Source organism: Canis lupus, chromosome 17 (genome assembly GCF_011100685.1).
Source record: "Canis lupus familiaris isolate Mischka breed German Shepherd chromosome 17, alternate assembly UU_Cfam_GSD_1.0, whole genome shotgun sequence".
NCBI lineage: Eukaryota > Metazoa > Chordata > Mammalia > Carnivora > Canidae > Canis > Canis lupus.
In genome coordinates, this window is record NC_049238.1 from 55,023,115 (window position 1) to 55,036,128 (window position 13,014).

General features: G+C 51.4%; 1 protein-coding gene across 5 annotated transcripts; it reads right to left on the reverse strand.

Annotated features, from left to right (window-relative positions):
- Positions 1 to 4,379: 4,379 nt before the first annotated feature.
- TRIM45 (tripartite motif containing 45) lies at positions 4,380 to 12,785 on the reverse strand. 5 transcript variants are annotated; one of them, XM_038561884.1, is made up of 7 exons: positions 12,064 to 12,785; positions 11,861 to 11,868; positions 9,480 to 10,213; positions 8,078 to 8,207; positions 7,371 to 7,485; positions 5,660 to 5,823; positions 4,380 to 4,657 (listed from the first exon to the last, which is right to left on the reverse strand). In XM_038561884.1, exons 1-7 carry the CDS (start codon positions 12,346 to 12,348, stop codon positions 4,426 to 4,428), a joined length of 1,668 nt encoding a protein of 555 aa, XP_038417812.1. In that variant the 5' UTR covers positions 12,349 to 12,785; the 3' UTR covers positions 4,380 to 4,425. The 5 variants fall into 5 exon arrangements, 3 of the variants coding, with proteins under 3 accessions (XP_038417812.1, XP_038417811.1, XP_038417810.1); XM_038561883.1 differs by having other exon boundaries at positions 5,660 to 5,786; positions 11,861 to 12,785; XM_038561882.1 differs by having other exon boundaries at positions 11,861 to 12,785.
- Between the last annotated feature and the right edge of the window lie 229 nt (positions 12,786 to 13,014).

Here is a 13,014-nt window from a genome sequence, read left to right on the forward strand (position 1 = left end):
CATTGGCAGGTGTCAAGCAGAAGAGTGACATGATCTGAGGTATTTCAGAAGGACCTCTCTGACTCCCAAGGGGAGAGCAGGCTGCAGGAGGGGAAGGGTGGAAGCAGGGGAGAAATCTTGGGGTCTTACAGCAGGGAAGCAGCAGTGGAGGTAGAGAGCAGTGCTTGGCAGGTGTATTTTGAAGGGACAGCCGAATGGACTCACCCATGGATTGGATGTGGTACGTGAGGGGGGACTCAAGCATGTTTGCCAAGCCATTGACTCTGTCACCTGTAAGAATGAATTTGGACTTTCCTTTTTTAAAAAAAAATTTATTCAAGAGAGAGAGAAAGAGAGAGCGTGAGAGAGCACACTAGCAGGAGTGGGAGAGGGAGAAGCAGACTCCCACTGAACAGGGAGCCCGATGCAGGATCCTGGGATCATGACCTGAGCCAAAGGCAGACACCCAACCAACGGAGCCACCCAGGCACCCCTAGACTTTCCTTTTAAAGAGGTGGAACAGACTGCAGGAGAAGCAGTTTGGTAGTGGAGGCAGGTGGGAAGTGAACCAGAGATTGGGAGTTCTGTTGTGGACATCTGAAACGTGAGGTGCCTGGGATACGTTCAAGTGGAGGTGTTAAGTCATGGGATATACTGCTTTGGAATTTGGAGCAGGAGATAAATGTAGGAGTTTTCTGTGTCTAAATGGTATGTAGAGTCAGGAGAGGAGAAGATCATCGAGGGAGGGGGAGGATGTGGAAATGCAAGAACGGATCGCAGGGCCATCCAGTGTGTAGGACCTGGGAAGATGACAAGGAACTGCAAAGACAAGGAATCAGGAAAAATCAGTGAGACAAAACTAAGGAGAGTGATGCCGTGCAAACCAAGTGAAGAGAATGTTTCAAGGAGAGAAAAGTGATCAGCTGTGTTAAATGCTGTTGATAGAAACATCAGGAACTGATCATTGGGTTCCATAATGTGGGCATTACTGGGGACTCTGAGCAGCGGTTCCAGATGAGGAAGAAAGACTGATCAGGTCAGATCTAAGAGGGGGTGCGAGGAGAAGTAGAAATAGCAAAGAATTGTTTTTGAGATTTTTTTTTTAAAGGGAAACAGAAAAATGGAGTGGCTGTTGTCAGAGGGGGATGAAAAATGTTATGGACTGAATGTGTTCCCCCCAAATTCATAGGCTGAAGCCCTAACCCCCAGTGTGACAGTGTTTGGAGACAGGGCCTTTAGGGAGATACCTGAGGTCAAATGAGGTCACAGATACAGGCCCTAATGCAGTAGGACTGGTATCTTTATAAGACGAGAGGGGTGCCTGGGTGGCTCAGTTGGTTAAGTGTCTGCCTTTGGCTCAGATCATGATCCTGGAGTCCTGGGATAGAGTCCCTAGTTGGGTTCCCTGCTCAGTGGGGAGCCTGCCACTCCCCGCTACTTGTGCTCTCTCTCTCCAATAAATAAATAAAATCTTAAAAAAAAAAAAAAAGAGATAAAGAGACATTCAGGATGTTGTGTCTGCACCAAGGAAAGGCCACGTGAGGATACAGAAACCAGTGGCCATCTGGAAGCCAAGGAGAGGGAGCCTTGAGAGAAACCTTCCTCTTGAACTTCCAGCCTCCAGAACTGAAACAATCTTGTGTTGTTTAAGCTCCCTCCCTCACCCCCGTCTGTGATATTTGGTCATGGCAGCCCTAGCTAATAGAAAAATCAAGGGAAATCTTTTTATTTTTATTTTTATTTAAGAGGGGGTAATATTGTATCATGTTTATTTTCTGAAATGAGCAGTCAGTAGAGGGGGGATTTCCTGGAGCAATGTTCCTGGGTTATGGAGATGGAATGGGTTTAGCATATAAATATAGAGGTTTGTTTTGTTTTGTTTTTTAGATTTTGACAGAGCAAGTGAGAGAGAGAGCATGAACAGAGGGAAAGGCCAAGGGAGAAGCAGACTTCCCACAGAGCAAGGGGCCAGATGTGGGGCTCCATCACAGGACCCTGGGATCATGACCTGAGCCTAAAGCAGGTGCTTAACTGAGCCACCCAGGCGCCCCAGAGGTTTGCTTTTGACAGGGATGTAGGCGGATTTGTAGTTGTGGTGGGAGGGTAGGAGAATTCGTTTCTTAATCCTTTAATTTTTTTGGTGGAATAGGGGAGGCAAGATCATAAGTGGGGAGGGAGAGTTGGGTAGAAAGTGGAGTTTGAGAAGTATGATATAATTGTCTAGCAGAGTGGGGGAGCAAACACGAGAGAGATGTCAGGCAATGCCAAGAGCCCACTGAAATTAGTGGTCATAGATTTAAGTGAAGCTAAGTCCTCATGCTCTTGTGTTTTTCTTCAGGATCATCTGGTTGGATTAGATGAAGATTCAGATCCAACCAGGGGTTTTGTCACGAATGACAGGGAGACCACATGCAAGAGAGTGGTTATAATGATGGTCTGTAGGGCAGCTCAGGTGGCTCAGCGGTTTAGTGCTGCCTTCAGCCTAGGGTGTGATCCTGGAGACTGGGGATCGAGTCCCACGTCAGGCTCCCTGCATGGAGCCTGCTTCTCCCTCTGCCTGTGTCTCTGCCTCTCTCTCTGTGTCTCTCATGAATAAATAAATAAAATCTTTTTAAAAAAATGATCTGTAGAATCTGAGCTGAGAGAAGATGAAGGAAAGCACATGTGGGTATGAGGTAGTGGGATCGCTGCATCGTGGGTTTCAGGAGGAGAGTTGGATTATGATAGTGGGTGAGCTGGAAACACAGAATCTGGTGGTTGTAGGATGCTTGAAGTTGAAACTGTGCAGAGGGTGCATCTGGAATCCCCCCAGGTCTAGGGGATGACTGACTGGTTAAAGTAGGGAAAAAAGAACAGAGAATCAGCCAGGGAATTAGGAAGTGTGTGCAGATATTGAATTACTCTGAGACCATGAGGCATGCTCCTGCCATGGCAGCAAGCACAGTGCTAAAGTCTTCAAGGAATGAGGGGAAATGATGCAGGGCTGTGGAGTTGGCTGGGAGGGCAGCAAATTATAGAAAGGCATGAGCCTCAAGGCTGGCCATTTTTTTTTTTTTTTAAAAGAGGTAATGGTCTGGAACAGGGTTTCTCAACAGCAACACAGTTAACATTTTGGATTGGGTAATTCCTCGTTGTGGAAAGCTGTCCTGAGCGGAGCGGCGTTCCAGACTTCTACACGATAGATGCTAGTAGCACCGGCACCCAGTCATATGAAGAAAAAATGTCTCGAAGACTTGGTTAAATGTCCCTGTGGGGCGAGATCACTCTTTGCTGAGAAGCATTGATCCTAAAGTAGCAGTGATGAGCCCACAGGACACCTACCTGACCTCGGGGCCCAGTGGTTATAAGGAGTGAGGAAAAGCAAGTAGCTAACACTCTGTGACCCCAAGAGAGGGTCACAGGACCATCACTGTCTTCTGAGAAGAGCAGACTTGGGTTAGAGAGCACCCGAAGGGTTTCTTCCCAGAAAAGGATGAGAGTACAGTGAATATTTTAGGATTTACAGCTATGCTGTAGCTCCCATCGATCAGCCCTAAGGAGAAAATAAATGTATTACACGATGACCTGTGTTTACTTCACTTCCTTGGGCTGACCCATCACTGCTCAGGAGTCACCTGCTTCTTAAGCGGATCTTGCAATGCAGATCTAATACACGCCAAGTTTTGCCATAGGAGAAATCCAGAGTCCCAGAAGAACACACCATGTATATCCAGCGAAGCCCTTGGCAGAGATGAGGCACCAGCCCTACATGCTTCCTCTTCCAAGAATTCTCTTCAGGCTCTCACAGCCAAGCAGGCACGTTCTAGGACTTAGGGCTTCTAGCTACCTTCCCAGCTTTACAGACAGAAGTGGAGACTCCTCTCTAAATAACAAAGGGTTGAGAGGGAGGAGGATGAAAGGAGCTAGGTGCCTGGCATGAGGAGAACTCATGCCATAAAGGGGGGGGGATGTATTGCTCCCCTTTATTTACTTACTACTTGTACACCCTTGGCCAAATAGTAATCTAGGCTTACGAGGACGAGATGGAGTGGTACAGGGGTGAAACTGGGGGAACTGCCCCTAAACAGCAAGATCACATTACAATCCACTTGAAGTGTGCTAGGGAAAAAAGGAGACACGATGAAAGGAAGTTTTAATTCTTTAAGGGAAACAGCAAACGTGTGGCACCGAGAGAAATACAAGAGTTACAGACCCAAAAGTCCAGAACTCCACTACCCCTGGGATCTCTTGAGTCCCAACAGCACAGATCGCTCCGTTCCAACATGAGAGAAGGGAGCCTCAGGTGTAGAACAGACACTGCCACCTGTCACGAAGAGAAATGCGATGTCTCTGGTGCCCAACCAACCATCCATCCATCCAATTAGCACATAACTCCCAGAAAAGGACTGAAACTCAGAGAGTAGAAGATAAGGTAATTTGTTTTTAATTCTATCCATTTCTTCAGCATTAGTCAAGGTCTGGGGTCCTCCGGTACCATGAAGTTGCTCTGGCTGCAGCTCTCGCAGGCTGGCCACCTGTCCAGGAAGGCGTCAGAGGGCCACAGTCCTGAGCAGACTCCTTGGTGCGCTCTGCCCACCTGTCCACGTGCATTCCGACTTCTCCGTGACCTTCCCACAGCACGACCAGTGCGGGCGACCCGGGTGGCCTTTGTGTCCGTGGCCACAGCCTAGGTACCCACCTGTGTGGTACAAAGAGGAGACAAAAGACAACCATTATCAGGCTGACCGTGGAAACTAAAGTTTCTGGCAACAGGTTGACTCGTGGATGTGAAAATATTCAATAAAAACCTGGCGAGAAAAAAGCTATTTGATGCCTCGGGAAGAGGACGCTGGCCAAGGATTGAAGACTGCAAATCAACAAAGGTTTGCTGAAGTTCCGAGAAGAGTGTTGTTTTAACATTCTGCTAACTTGGGGCACCTGGGTGGCTCAGTGGTTGAGTGTCTGCCTTCGGCTCAGGGTGTGATCCCAGGGTCCAGGATCGAGTCCCGCATTGGGCTCCCTGCATGGAGCCTGCTTCCCCCTCTGCCTGTGTCTCTGCCTCTCTCTGTGTCTCCGGGATCAGGACCTGAGCCAAAGGCAGATGAGCCACCCAGGCATCCCAAGCATCCAGCTCTTGATCTCAGCTCAGATCTTGATCTCAGGGTCGTGAGTTCAAGCTCTGTCCAGCATGGAGCCCATTTAAAAAAACAAAACAAAACAAAACAAAAAACAACTTAGATCTCTTGCTTGAGTCAACTCCCCTCCCTGCAAGAAAAGAGCCAGATCTGGTCAACTGATTTAATCACCCACTTCCCCATCCCTGACGTGCTTGGACTTTCTTTAAGGTTTTAAAAGCAACAGAGCGGGTTTGGATTTTTTACATGGCCAGGTTGCTGGAAAGGGTAAGGAAGCAAATCGAGCCACCCAGGGAGAAGCACAGGGCTCTCCTAAGATTCATGAGCTGTATCCGACTAAAAGGACTCAGAACTTTTAAGTTTACTATTTGACTTCTCAGAATAAAGAAGCTTTAAGTGAAATTTTTAGAACTGTAGTGTATTTATATGCACAGATTATATCGCTATAGAAAGAAAGCCTGAGTCTGAGTATCCTAAACCTATGGCATGTGGCCGTGGACCCCCACCGCTGGGAGACAGGCCCGGGGGGCTGGGGGGTAAGGACTTCCCAGAGCATTCCTCCTCACCTGGCATGGTGCCTCCACAGGCACAGCGAGCAGTTTTCTGGCCTCCGCTGGAGCAGAACGTGCAGCAGTGAAACACACCTGGGTGTGGGCGATGCCTTTTCCTCACGGTCACGGTGAACGGTGAGCCCTTCAGTGTTCAGAACAAGAGCAAAGAACAGGCGACCCTATGAGTCAACAGGGACGGTGCTGAGCATCACCCGTGCTTAAACACAGCCTAAGTCACAGGGCCTGGCCACGGGGAGACAAGGACAGCAGGAGGGAGACAGACGAGGGGACAGGGACTAGCTGGGTACTCAGCTGGGTGGCCCCAGCCACAAATACAGTGAGAGTCAAGGACCCTATGCTGCCCGTCTATCATGTGGCCCTCCTGATACACGAATGACCCCAGGCTGTGTTTTGTGTCCCCAGTGTCACTATCTTCTCCGTTCTCGAGGAGTCTCGGGGGTCACTAGTAGAGCGCTGCAACCACAAGCCTAGGCCATCCTGTGATCCTTCCTCCTCCCCTCACATACTGAGCCTCGCTCCCTTCCTTCCACCCCTCCGTCCTGGACATAATCAATTTTCCCACCCGATTATTCTCAGTCTGTGAGGATAGAGGCCAGGGAGAAAGGTAAAGAGTGTGTGGTTTAATAATTCTCAAATTTGAAACTCTCCTACCCTGCCCCTTCCTTTCCAGGACAACTTCTGTTCTCCACTTTCCATCCTTGTTAGACAATAAAAATTAGAGCGTAGCTTATGTGTCTATCCCTGAGCGAGAAGTACGCAGTCTGCAAAAGCACCAAACAGAGAGTCTGGCACATGAGACGCCTTTCAGATGTTCAATCTCTCTTCCTTTCAAGAGTTTATGATCCGCCTTAAAAACAACTTGGAGTTCAAAGAAAGGAGCTGAAATTCTAGTTTTGCGTTATAGGTACTGTGTACTGTGGGCGATGCTTCGCATGCCTGAGTGGCTTGGAAGAAAGGCGTAAGAATGTACTCGAAGGGACCTAACCCACTCCGGCATATGTGATTAGACAAGCAGTAAGTGGCTATAGAACAGGAGTCTTCCTGGTGCCCACACCACAGGCTCAACCTATCACACCACAGTGTTTTTATCATCTGCGTCGGTGTTGCTCTCTGGTCGAGGAAAACCTGAGACGACTCGAGATTCCATTGGACATGCTGACTATTGCCCAGTTTTTAAAAATTTGTGATCTCTGAACCAGAAAGTGTAATCCTTGTCTGTAGAGGTGGTGCAGTAACCCTGGTAACAGCAACGCACACATGTAAACAGGCTAAAGGGTTACGAGGGCAGATGGTCAGGCGGGTAGATGACTGGTCAGTTGCAGGGAGAGGGTGTAACTCCCCCAAATTGTGTTCCAGGACGTCTGCTCACGCTCTGAACCAAGCCTGGAAAATTCTGAGCTAGATTATATTGCTTGAATGTGTGTGCCTGTCCCCTGGCAGACTGCCCCCCTGTGATTAAGGTGCTTGCCCAAATGAAGCATGCTCCCAACTGGGACACTGCCAGGAGAAAGGAGAAACAGGGATAGAGTTCTTATGGTCACCGGCAAAATCTGGGTCATTTCTAACATGGAGAGAAGACAGAGAATCCTACTCAATCCGTCCATACAGCTGATCCTGGGCGACATGTCTCTGCATCCCGAGACGGGAGAGGCCAGAGGAACCAGGGAGAGAGGTGTCCAGGGAGGCGCACACAGGTCCTACTCACCTGCACATGCTGCTCTTTGATGCAGACCAACACGGTATAGACACCAGGCTCCTTGGGGGTGTAGGAGATGTAGTACGACCCATCCTTGTTATCTTGTACCAGCGTTCTGACCGGACTGAATATAGACGGGGTTCAAAAAACCACTCGCTCTCACAGGCCGGCTGCAGCTGCCCACCACTCTAGGATGCAAACTCTACACCATTCAACCCATTATTAATTTGAAGTGTCCCCCAAGCAGAGCGCTTCTTCCACTGGTTTCGGAAATTAATTTTACAATGTAGGGAAGTGACATAAATGCTGATTTTAATCTGTTGTACAGATGAATTGCTTTGAAAAATGCTGCTGTTCTCTTTGATGGGCTTCTGTTGTACCCTCCCTCTCTCCTCCCTCCTCTCATTCCAGACACATCTAAATATACTCCCGGCACAACGCAAAAACCATTCCATCTAACGTGGAGTGTTGTTTCAGACAATCTGATGGGGGGAGCAGACCTCTGGGAGCGAATGGGGTGGTGGCATAAGACCCGCACAAGGAAAACACCTCTGCTCCGACTGGCCATATCACCTTTTTTAATAGCATCTGGAGGGCAGAAGAGGGGGTGGGTAGGACGTAACTACTGCAGGTGCACCTCCACTACCGCGAAGGGCCTCGAGTGTCCAGTTTCATCATCGCTTATCACCCTTGACACCTGACTGTGTAGTACACACCTGTCTTTCTTATCTTTAGGGACTACTGCGACTTGCACGCTGTCTCCTCCCCTGCCCATGCTCTCTCCTGCCGAGTCCTTACAAAGCAGGGTGAAAGAGGCTGTCTGTTTCTCCCGGGCTCGGTGGAGATCTGCGGAAGATAAACACCCACTCCTCACCTCAAAGGCCAGCCGCATCCCCAGAACGGACACCCACCATCTTGCTACTTCTCTTTAAAACAAAAGCCCATGCTTCCTGTTTACTGTAATCGCCCTGCTCCCTTTCTCTTCTCTTCCCGCTCTGTCCCCCAGAGCATACCCCTTGGGAGTCCCTCCTGGCAAGCCTGGTGCCTCTCAGCCAGGTGCTGTTCTTGGATCGCACAGGATCATGAGCCTTAACTGCAGCTCCCAAGGGAGCTTTGAAAATACTCCGGATAGACCTACGTGTTCAGAGTAGAAAACCTCCAGACCCCATGAGGGAAGCTCGTAACCCCCAAAGCTTCCCTCTCTGAGCTGCAGATCATGCTGTAGTAGGCAAGGGGGTACAGCTGATCAGCGTGGACTCCAGCACCTGTGCCAAGCTGCTGGGGGAACATTTGATAGGTACAGCCTCTGGTCCAGCAGATGCAAAGGGCCTTCTTGACTTGGGGCTCATGGACTGCCCTGTGGTCTCTGGAAGTCTTATGGGGAGTCTGAGAATCTCCTGAAGTGATGTGCCCAAATTAGTGGATGTTACTTGGAGAGAGATCATTCTCAAAGAGATCCATGACCTCCAAACAATGAGAAATTCCTATGCCAGAGTCAGGCTGTGTCTATGGTACAGTCTTCCCATCGGGACTGACCTCTCACATACATATGGTTGAATAACTGCCTCCCTTAGGAATAGAAGGGTCAAAGGAAACTGTTTCCCCCCAATAAACGAAATGCCTACCATCAACTTTTAAATGCCAGGATGTGGCTTCCGAAAACCAAGGACACAGAAGTACGCTCTAACCCTGTCTTCCTCACTCCTCTGAAACTCTTTGGAACTTGACCCAAGCATTCTGGGTCCTGCTCTCCTGCTCTCCAGGATTTCACCCCGGCCTCTCCTGTTATCATCTTTGGGCACTGTCTCTGCTCTATCATCTGATCGAAAGAGCATGCTCCTTGAGGTCCTTGCTAGTTACGACTTTGATCAACTGGAAAAGGGTCAGGCCTCACCCCCGTATGGAATACTAACTGGACCCTGCCAAGAACAAAACAGAAAGCAAGGGCAAGGGAGGGGTCACTGTCCTTTAGATCAGTATGGCTCTCTCCCTTGGTAAACTGGTCGGCAGGGAACTCTTTCTAGCTTAATGAAGGCCCCGGCTGAAAATGCCACACGTCTTTAAACGGCATGTCCCCGGCCACTGCCCTCTCCAGGCCAGTGGGAAATGCCTTCCTACCTTCTCCTTGAAGGACGCACTTGGCCGGATCGACCTCTTTGGTGTTGATGGCCCCATAAACTTCATAGCCGTGGCAGCGGCCTGCTTTCTGCTGAGGAGAGAAGCATATCTTATCGTTTACTCCAGGATGGGTGCTATATTCGACTTTGTTCAGCTTTGTGAGCCGTTCTACTACCACCCCCTTGGTGATGAGGATCTCCAAGTCTGAGCCGCTGGTCAGCAGGTGCTCCGTGAACTCCACGCCAGTCCGCATGTCTGCCAGCAGCTGCTCTAGCTGCGCCTTCTGCAGCTGCAAGGAGTTCTCCTTCTGGACCCGGATGTCTTCCAGCTGCTTCAGCAGCTTGTCCCGATGCTCCTCGATGGCCTTGATGTAGCCCTCGGAGAACGTTCGCACGTCGGCCGCCACAGCCTCCACTTGCTTCTGGAGGGCAGTGTTCGTCCCTCTGATCTGCGCTAGGGCCTCCTCCAGCGCCTCCACGTGCGGCTGCGTGCCCCTGAGGAGCTCCCGCACGGAGTCCCCGTGCTTGTGGATGACATTGCTCGTGAAGTCATAGGGATGCCCCCGGTGCTCCCCCACCACGCAGTCCCGGCACACAGGCCGGTCACAGAGCTCACAGAACAGCCTCAGCTCCTCGGCCGGGTGTGCGGGACACAGAATGGGCTTCCCGAGCCTGCTGTAGCCTTTCAAGTCCTTTAGGTCCACCATCGTATGGTAAGTCGTTTTCTTCTGCCGCCTACAGGCAAACAGAGTCAGGAGCAGGAAATTAGGGGCACGATTCAGTGGGGGAACAGTGCAGCCGTCTTCAGAGCATGGGCTCTGAAGCCAAACCAGTCTTGGATTTAATCCCTTGCTCTGACCCAGTTCCTCATCTGTAAGGGGGACAGGGGCAGAGTAACACCTACTCCCTACTCAGAAGGGCTACCACATCGAATAAAATGATAGTAGACTAGGGCTCCCTGGCCTGGGATGCGACTCTGCCAAAGGTGGCAATGCTAAGGCTACGCCCTGGAACTTTCTCTCAAGAGTTAGTTTGGCAAGTTGAGACAAGAGCCACGGCCTACTCCTTCAGCAAGCTAGAAGTGAGAGCATGGGGGGGACCCCAGTCACCAAGAGACAGAAATTATGCCACATGGCACAGCAATAAACCCCCTGCAATTAAAAAGTGTCTAGGTGGCTCCCACAGAAAGGCTCCTTCAACTTTCACTTGAGATTTTGGTAAAGCATTTCCTTGGACCAGCGCCTGCATCACCCAAAGCAGCAAGCTAGAACTTGCCCCAGGAGTCATCGGCATTATTTGCAAGAGTGAAATCAGTGGCCGGTAGAGTCACGGCTCCCTTTTCTGTAGCCCTCTAGAGACTCAAGGAAATCCCCCAGGAAACACAGGGACTATGGAGAGATCCCCCCGTTAGCATGGTATCAACTTGGAGCTTGCACGCCTATTCTGGCACCAGAAGAGTGGCTGTAGAGAAAACAGGGTCAGCTGTCTAGCTGGCAGAATGACAGTGGTAATTACAAGTTAAAAATAGGAAGACTGAAGACTACTAACGTGTTCTGTTGGTGAGACCAGAAAACAAATGGAAGGCAGAATTTTAAGAACTATTTTAAGCTAATCCTAAAACCTTGGCTATTTTATATTCTGATGTCCTAGAATGGGGGAGGAGCTTGAGAAAGGACCAAGAGTGATTCATGTGACCGACTATTCACCGAATGCCATAAAAGACATAAATCTGCACCCCAACAAGCACCGATGGGCCAACTTCACCAAGCTCCAGAGTCACCACTCTAGGGTGCAAGGCAAAGGCTGCGGTGCCCCCTGCCCCTAATACCACTTTATACTGGGAGGCAGCATGGATTAGTAGAAAGCACAGAATAAGGTCAGAAGAACTGGATTTAAACTTGGGTTCTGTTATATGCGACCTACCAGCTGTGGGACCTCGGCAAATCACGTATTGCTGAGCTTCGGTTTCCTCAAATAACAAATGGGAGCGAAAACAGGGCCTGCTTTTCTATAAGAGTTGCAAGGCAACAAATGAGATCAAGGCCAGGGGCTACGCTATTATTTTCATTCTTCTCTGTTTATCCAGCACCCACTACAATTATTCACTACACAAATGACTGATGATCCAAGGAAACTGTGAATGTGCTTTGCAAACTGAAAAGAACTATGCAAGCCTTTGCTTCTATTATTACTAGGGGTGTTAGGTAAGGCTGCAGGAGTTACCTGCCATTCTCAAGTACTTCTCAGAGCCTTCACTGCTCTTTGGCCTGACATGGCATTCGAGAGGGCTTTCCTTCCCATCTGCTCACCAAGGGATTTCTGGCTCAACACCTCTTTGTATTCTGCTTTGAAGCTACACCAGGTGGGGTGTCCCGTCTTTACCTATGAGCCTGGCAGCAGAAGTGGCAGAGATTGGCTTTGCAGGTCTGACACCTCTTCTCCACTTTCCTGTCGCTGCACAGGTCACACACCAGGCCCTGACCTTCCCCACGAAGGCTCTCCAGCATCACATCATTCATGGCCAGGTGATCTATGGTTAAAGCCTTCACTCCACCCATGGGCAGGTCCACCTGAGCGTCACATACCGGACAGAGGATGCCGATCTGGGGCTGCAGACTGGGTGGCTTGAGTTCCTGGAATATTGACCCCTCAGAGCTTGTGTCAGAGTCTCCCCCTCTGATGTCCACCACTGAGAAGGGTTCCAGCTGCTCCAGACACGTGGTGCACACTGTGTGCAAACAAGGCAAGAGCCTGGGGGCTTTGAAAAGCCCCATGCACAAAGGGCAGTGAGTCTTGCCTGAGTTCCCGGGTGCGGTCCCACCGGGGGGTTTGCCCACGAAGCCCAGCTGCGGCTTCCTGTTTTCTGACATATTCCCCACGCTCGCGCCCAGTATCAGGAAAGGCGCTGGGCAGCCCTATAAGGGAGCAGCAGGTGCTCGAGCGCGCCCACAGACGAGGCTCCCAGAATGCGAGCAGAGACCATGGGGGCTCGCGCTCCGGCAATGCAAAGGGCAAAACGGTAGGAGATCCGTCGGAGGACCCACCCGCGGCTGTCCCGAGGAGGGCCGCCGCCTCCCCACCGCATCCCGTACCAGGCGCGCGCACGCCCTCCGGCACCCCCGCCCCGGCCTCCTCCCCGGAAGCGCTCGCAGGTCTAAGCCCCGAGCCGGTCCCGCCGCCAACCCCGGGCCCCCCGCGCCCGACGCGCGACCAGCCCCCCGCCCCCGCTCCCTCCCTCGACCCGGCCCTCCGCGGGCGGCCCACGGCGGCAAGCGCAGCTCCTCGGCGCCGCCGCCGCCCCTGCCCCCGGGCCCCTCCCGCGCCCACCCCAGCCGGGCCCCGCTCGGGCGAGTCCAATCACCGTCCGGCGGGGGCGGCCCTCGCCGCTGGGGGCCCCGCCTCCCGCCAGAGTGACAGCAGCGGCCTCCAATAACGTCTGGAAGTCCCACATCTTCGGTCCACTCCGACGGCGAGGGGCGGGGCCAAGCCAGGGGCCGCGGGCCGCGGGCCGGGGGCCGGGGGGCGGAAGAGAGAGG

Excerpts from the sequence above, each read along its gene's own strand:
- TRIM45 (XM_038561882.1), bottom strand. The coding sequence starts at position 12,348 with ATGTCAGAAAACAGGAAGCCGCAGCTGGGCTTCGTGGGCAAACCCCCC. Across the intron at positions 7,486-8,077 it reads CCTAAAGATAAGAAAGACAG|TCCGGTCAGAACGCTGGTAC; the intron begins GTGTGTACTACA and ends GTCTATATTCAG. Across the intron at positions 5,824-7,370 it reads TCAAAGAGCAGCATGTGCAG|GGTCGCCTGTTCTTTGCTCT; the intron begins GTGAGTAGGACC and ends GTTGACTCATAG.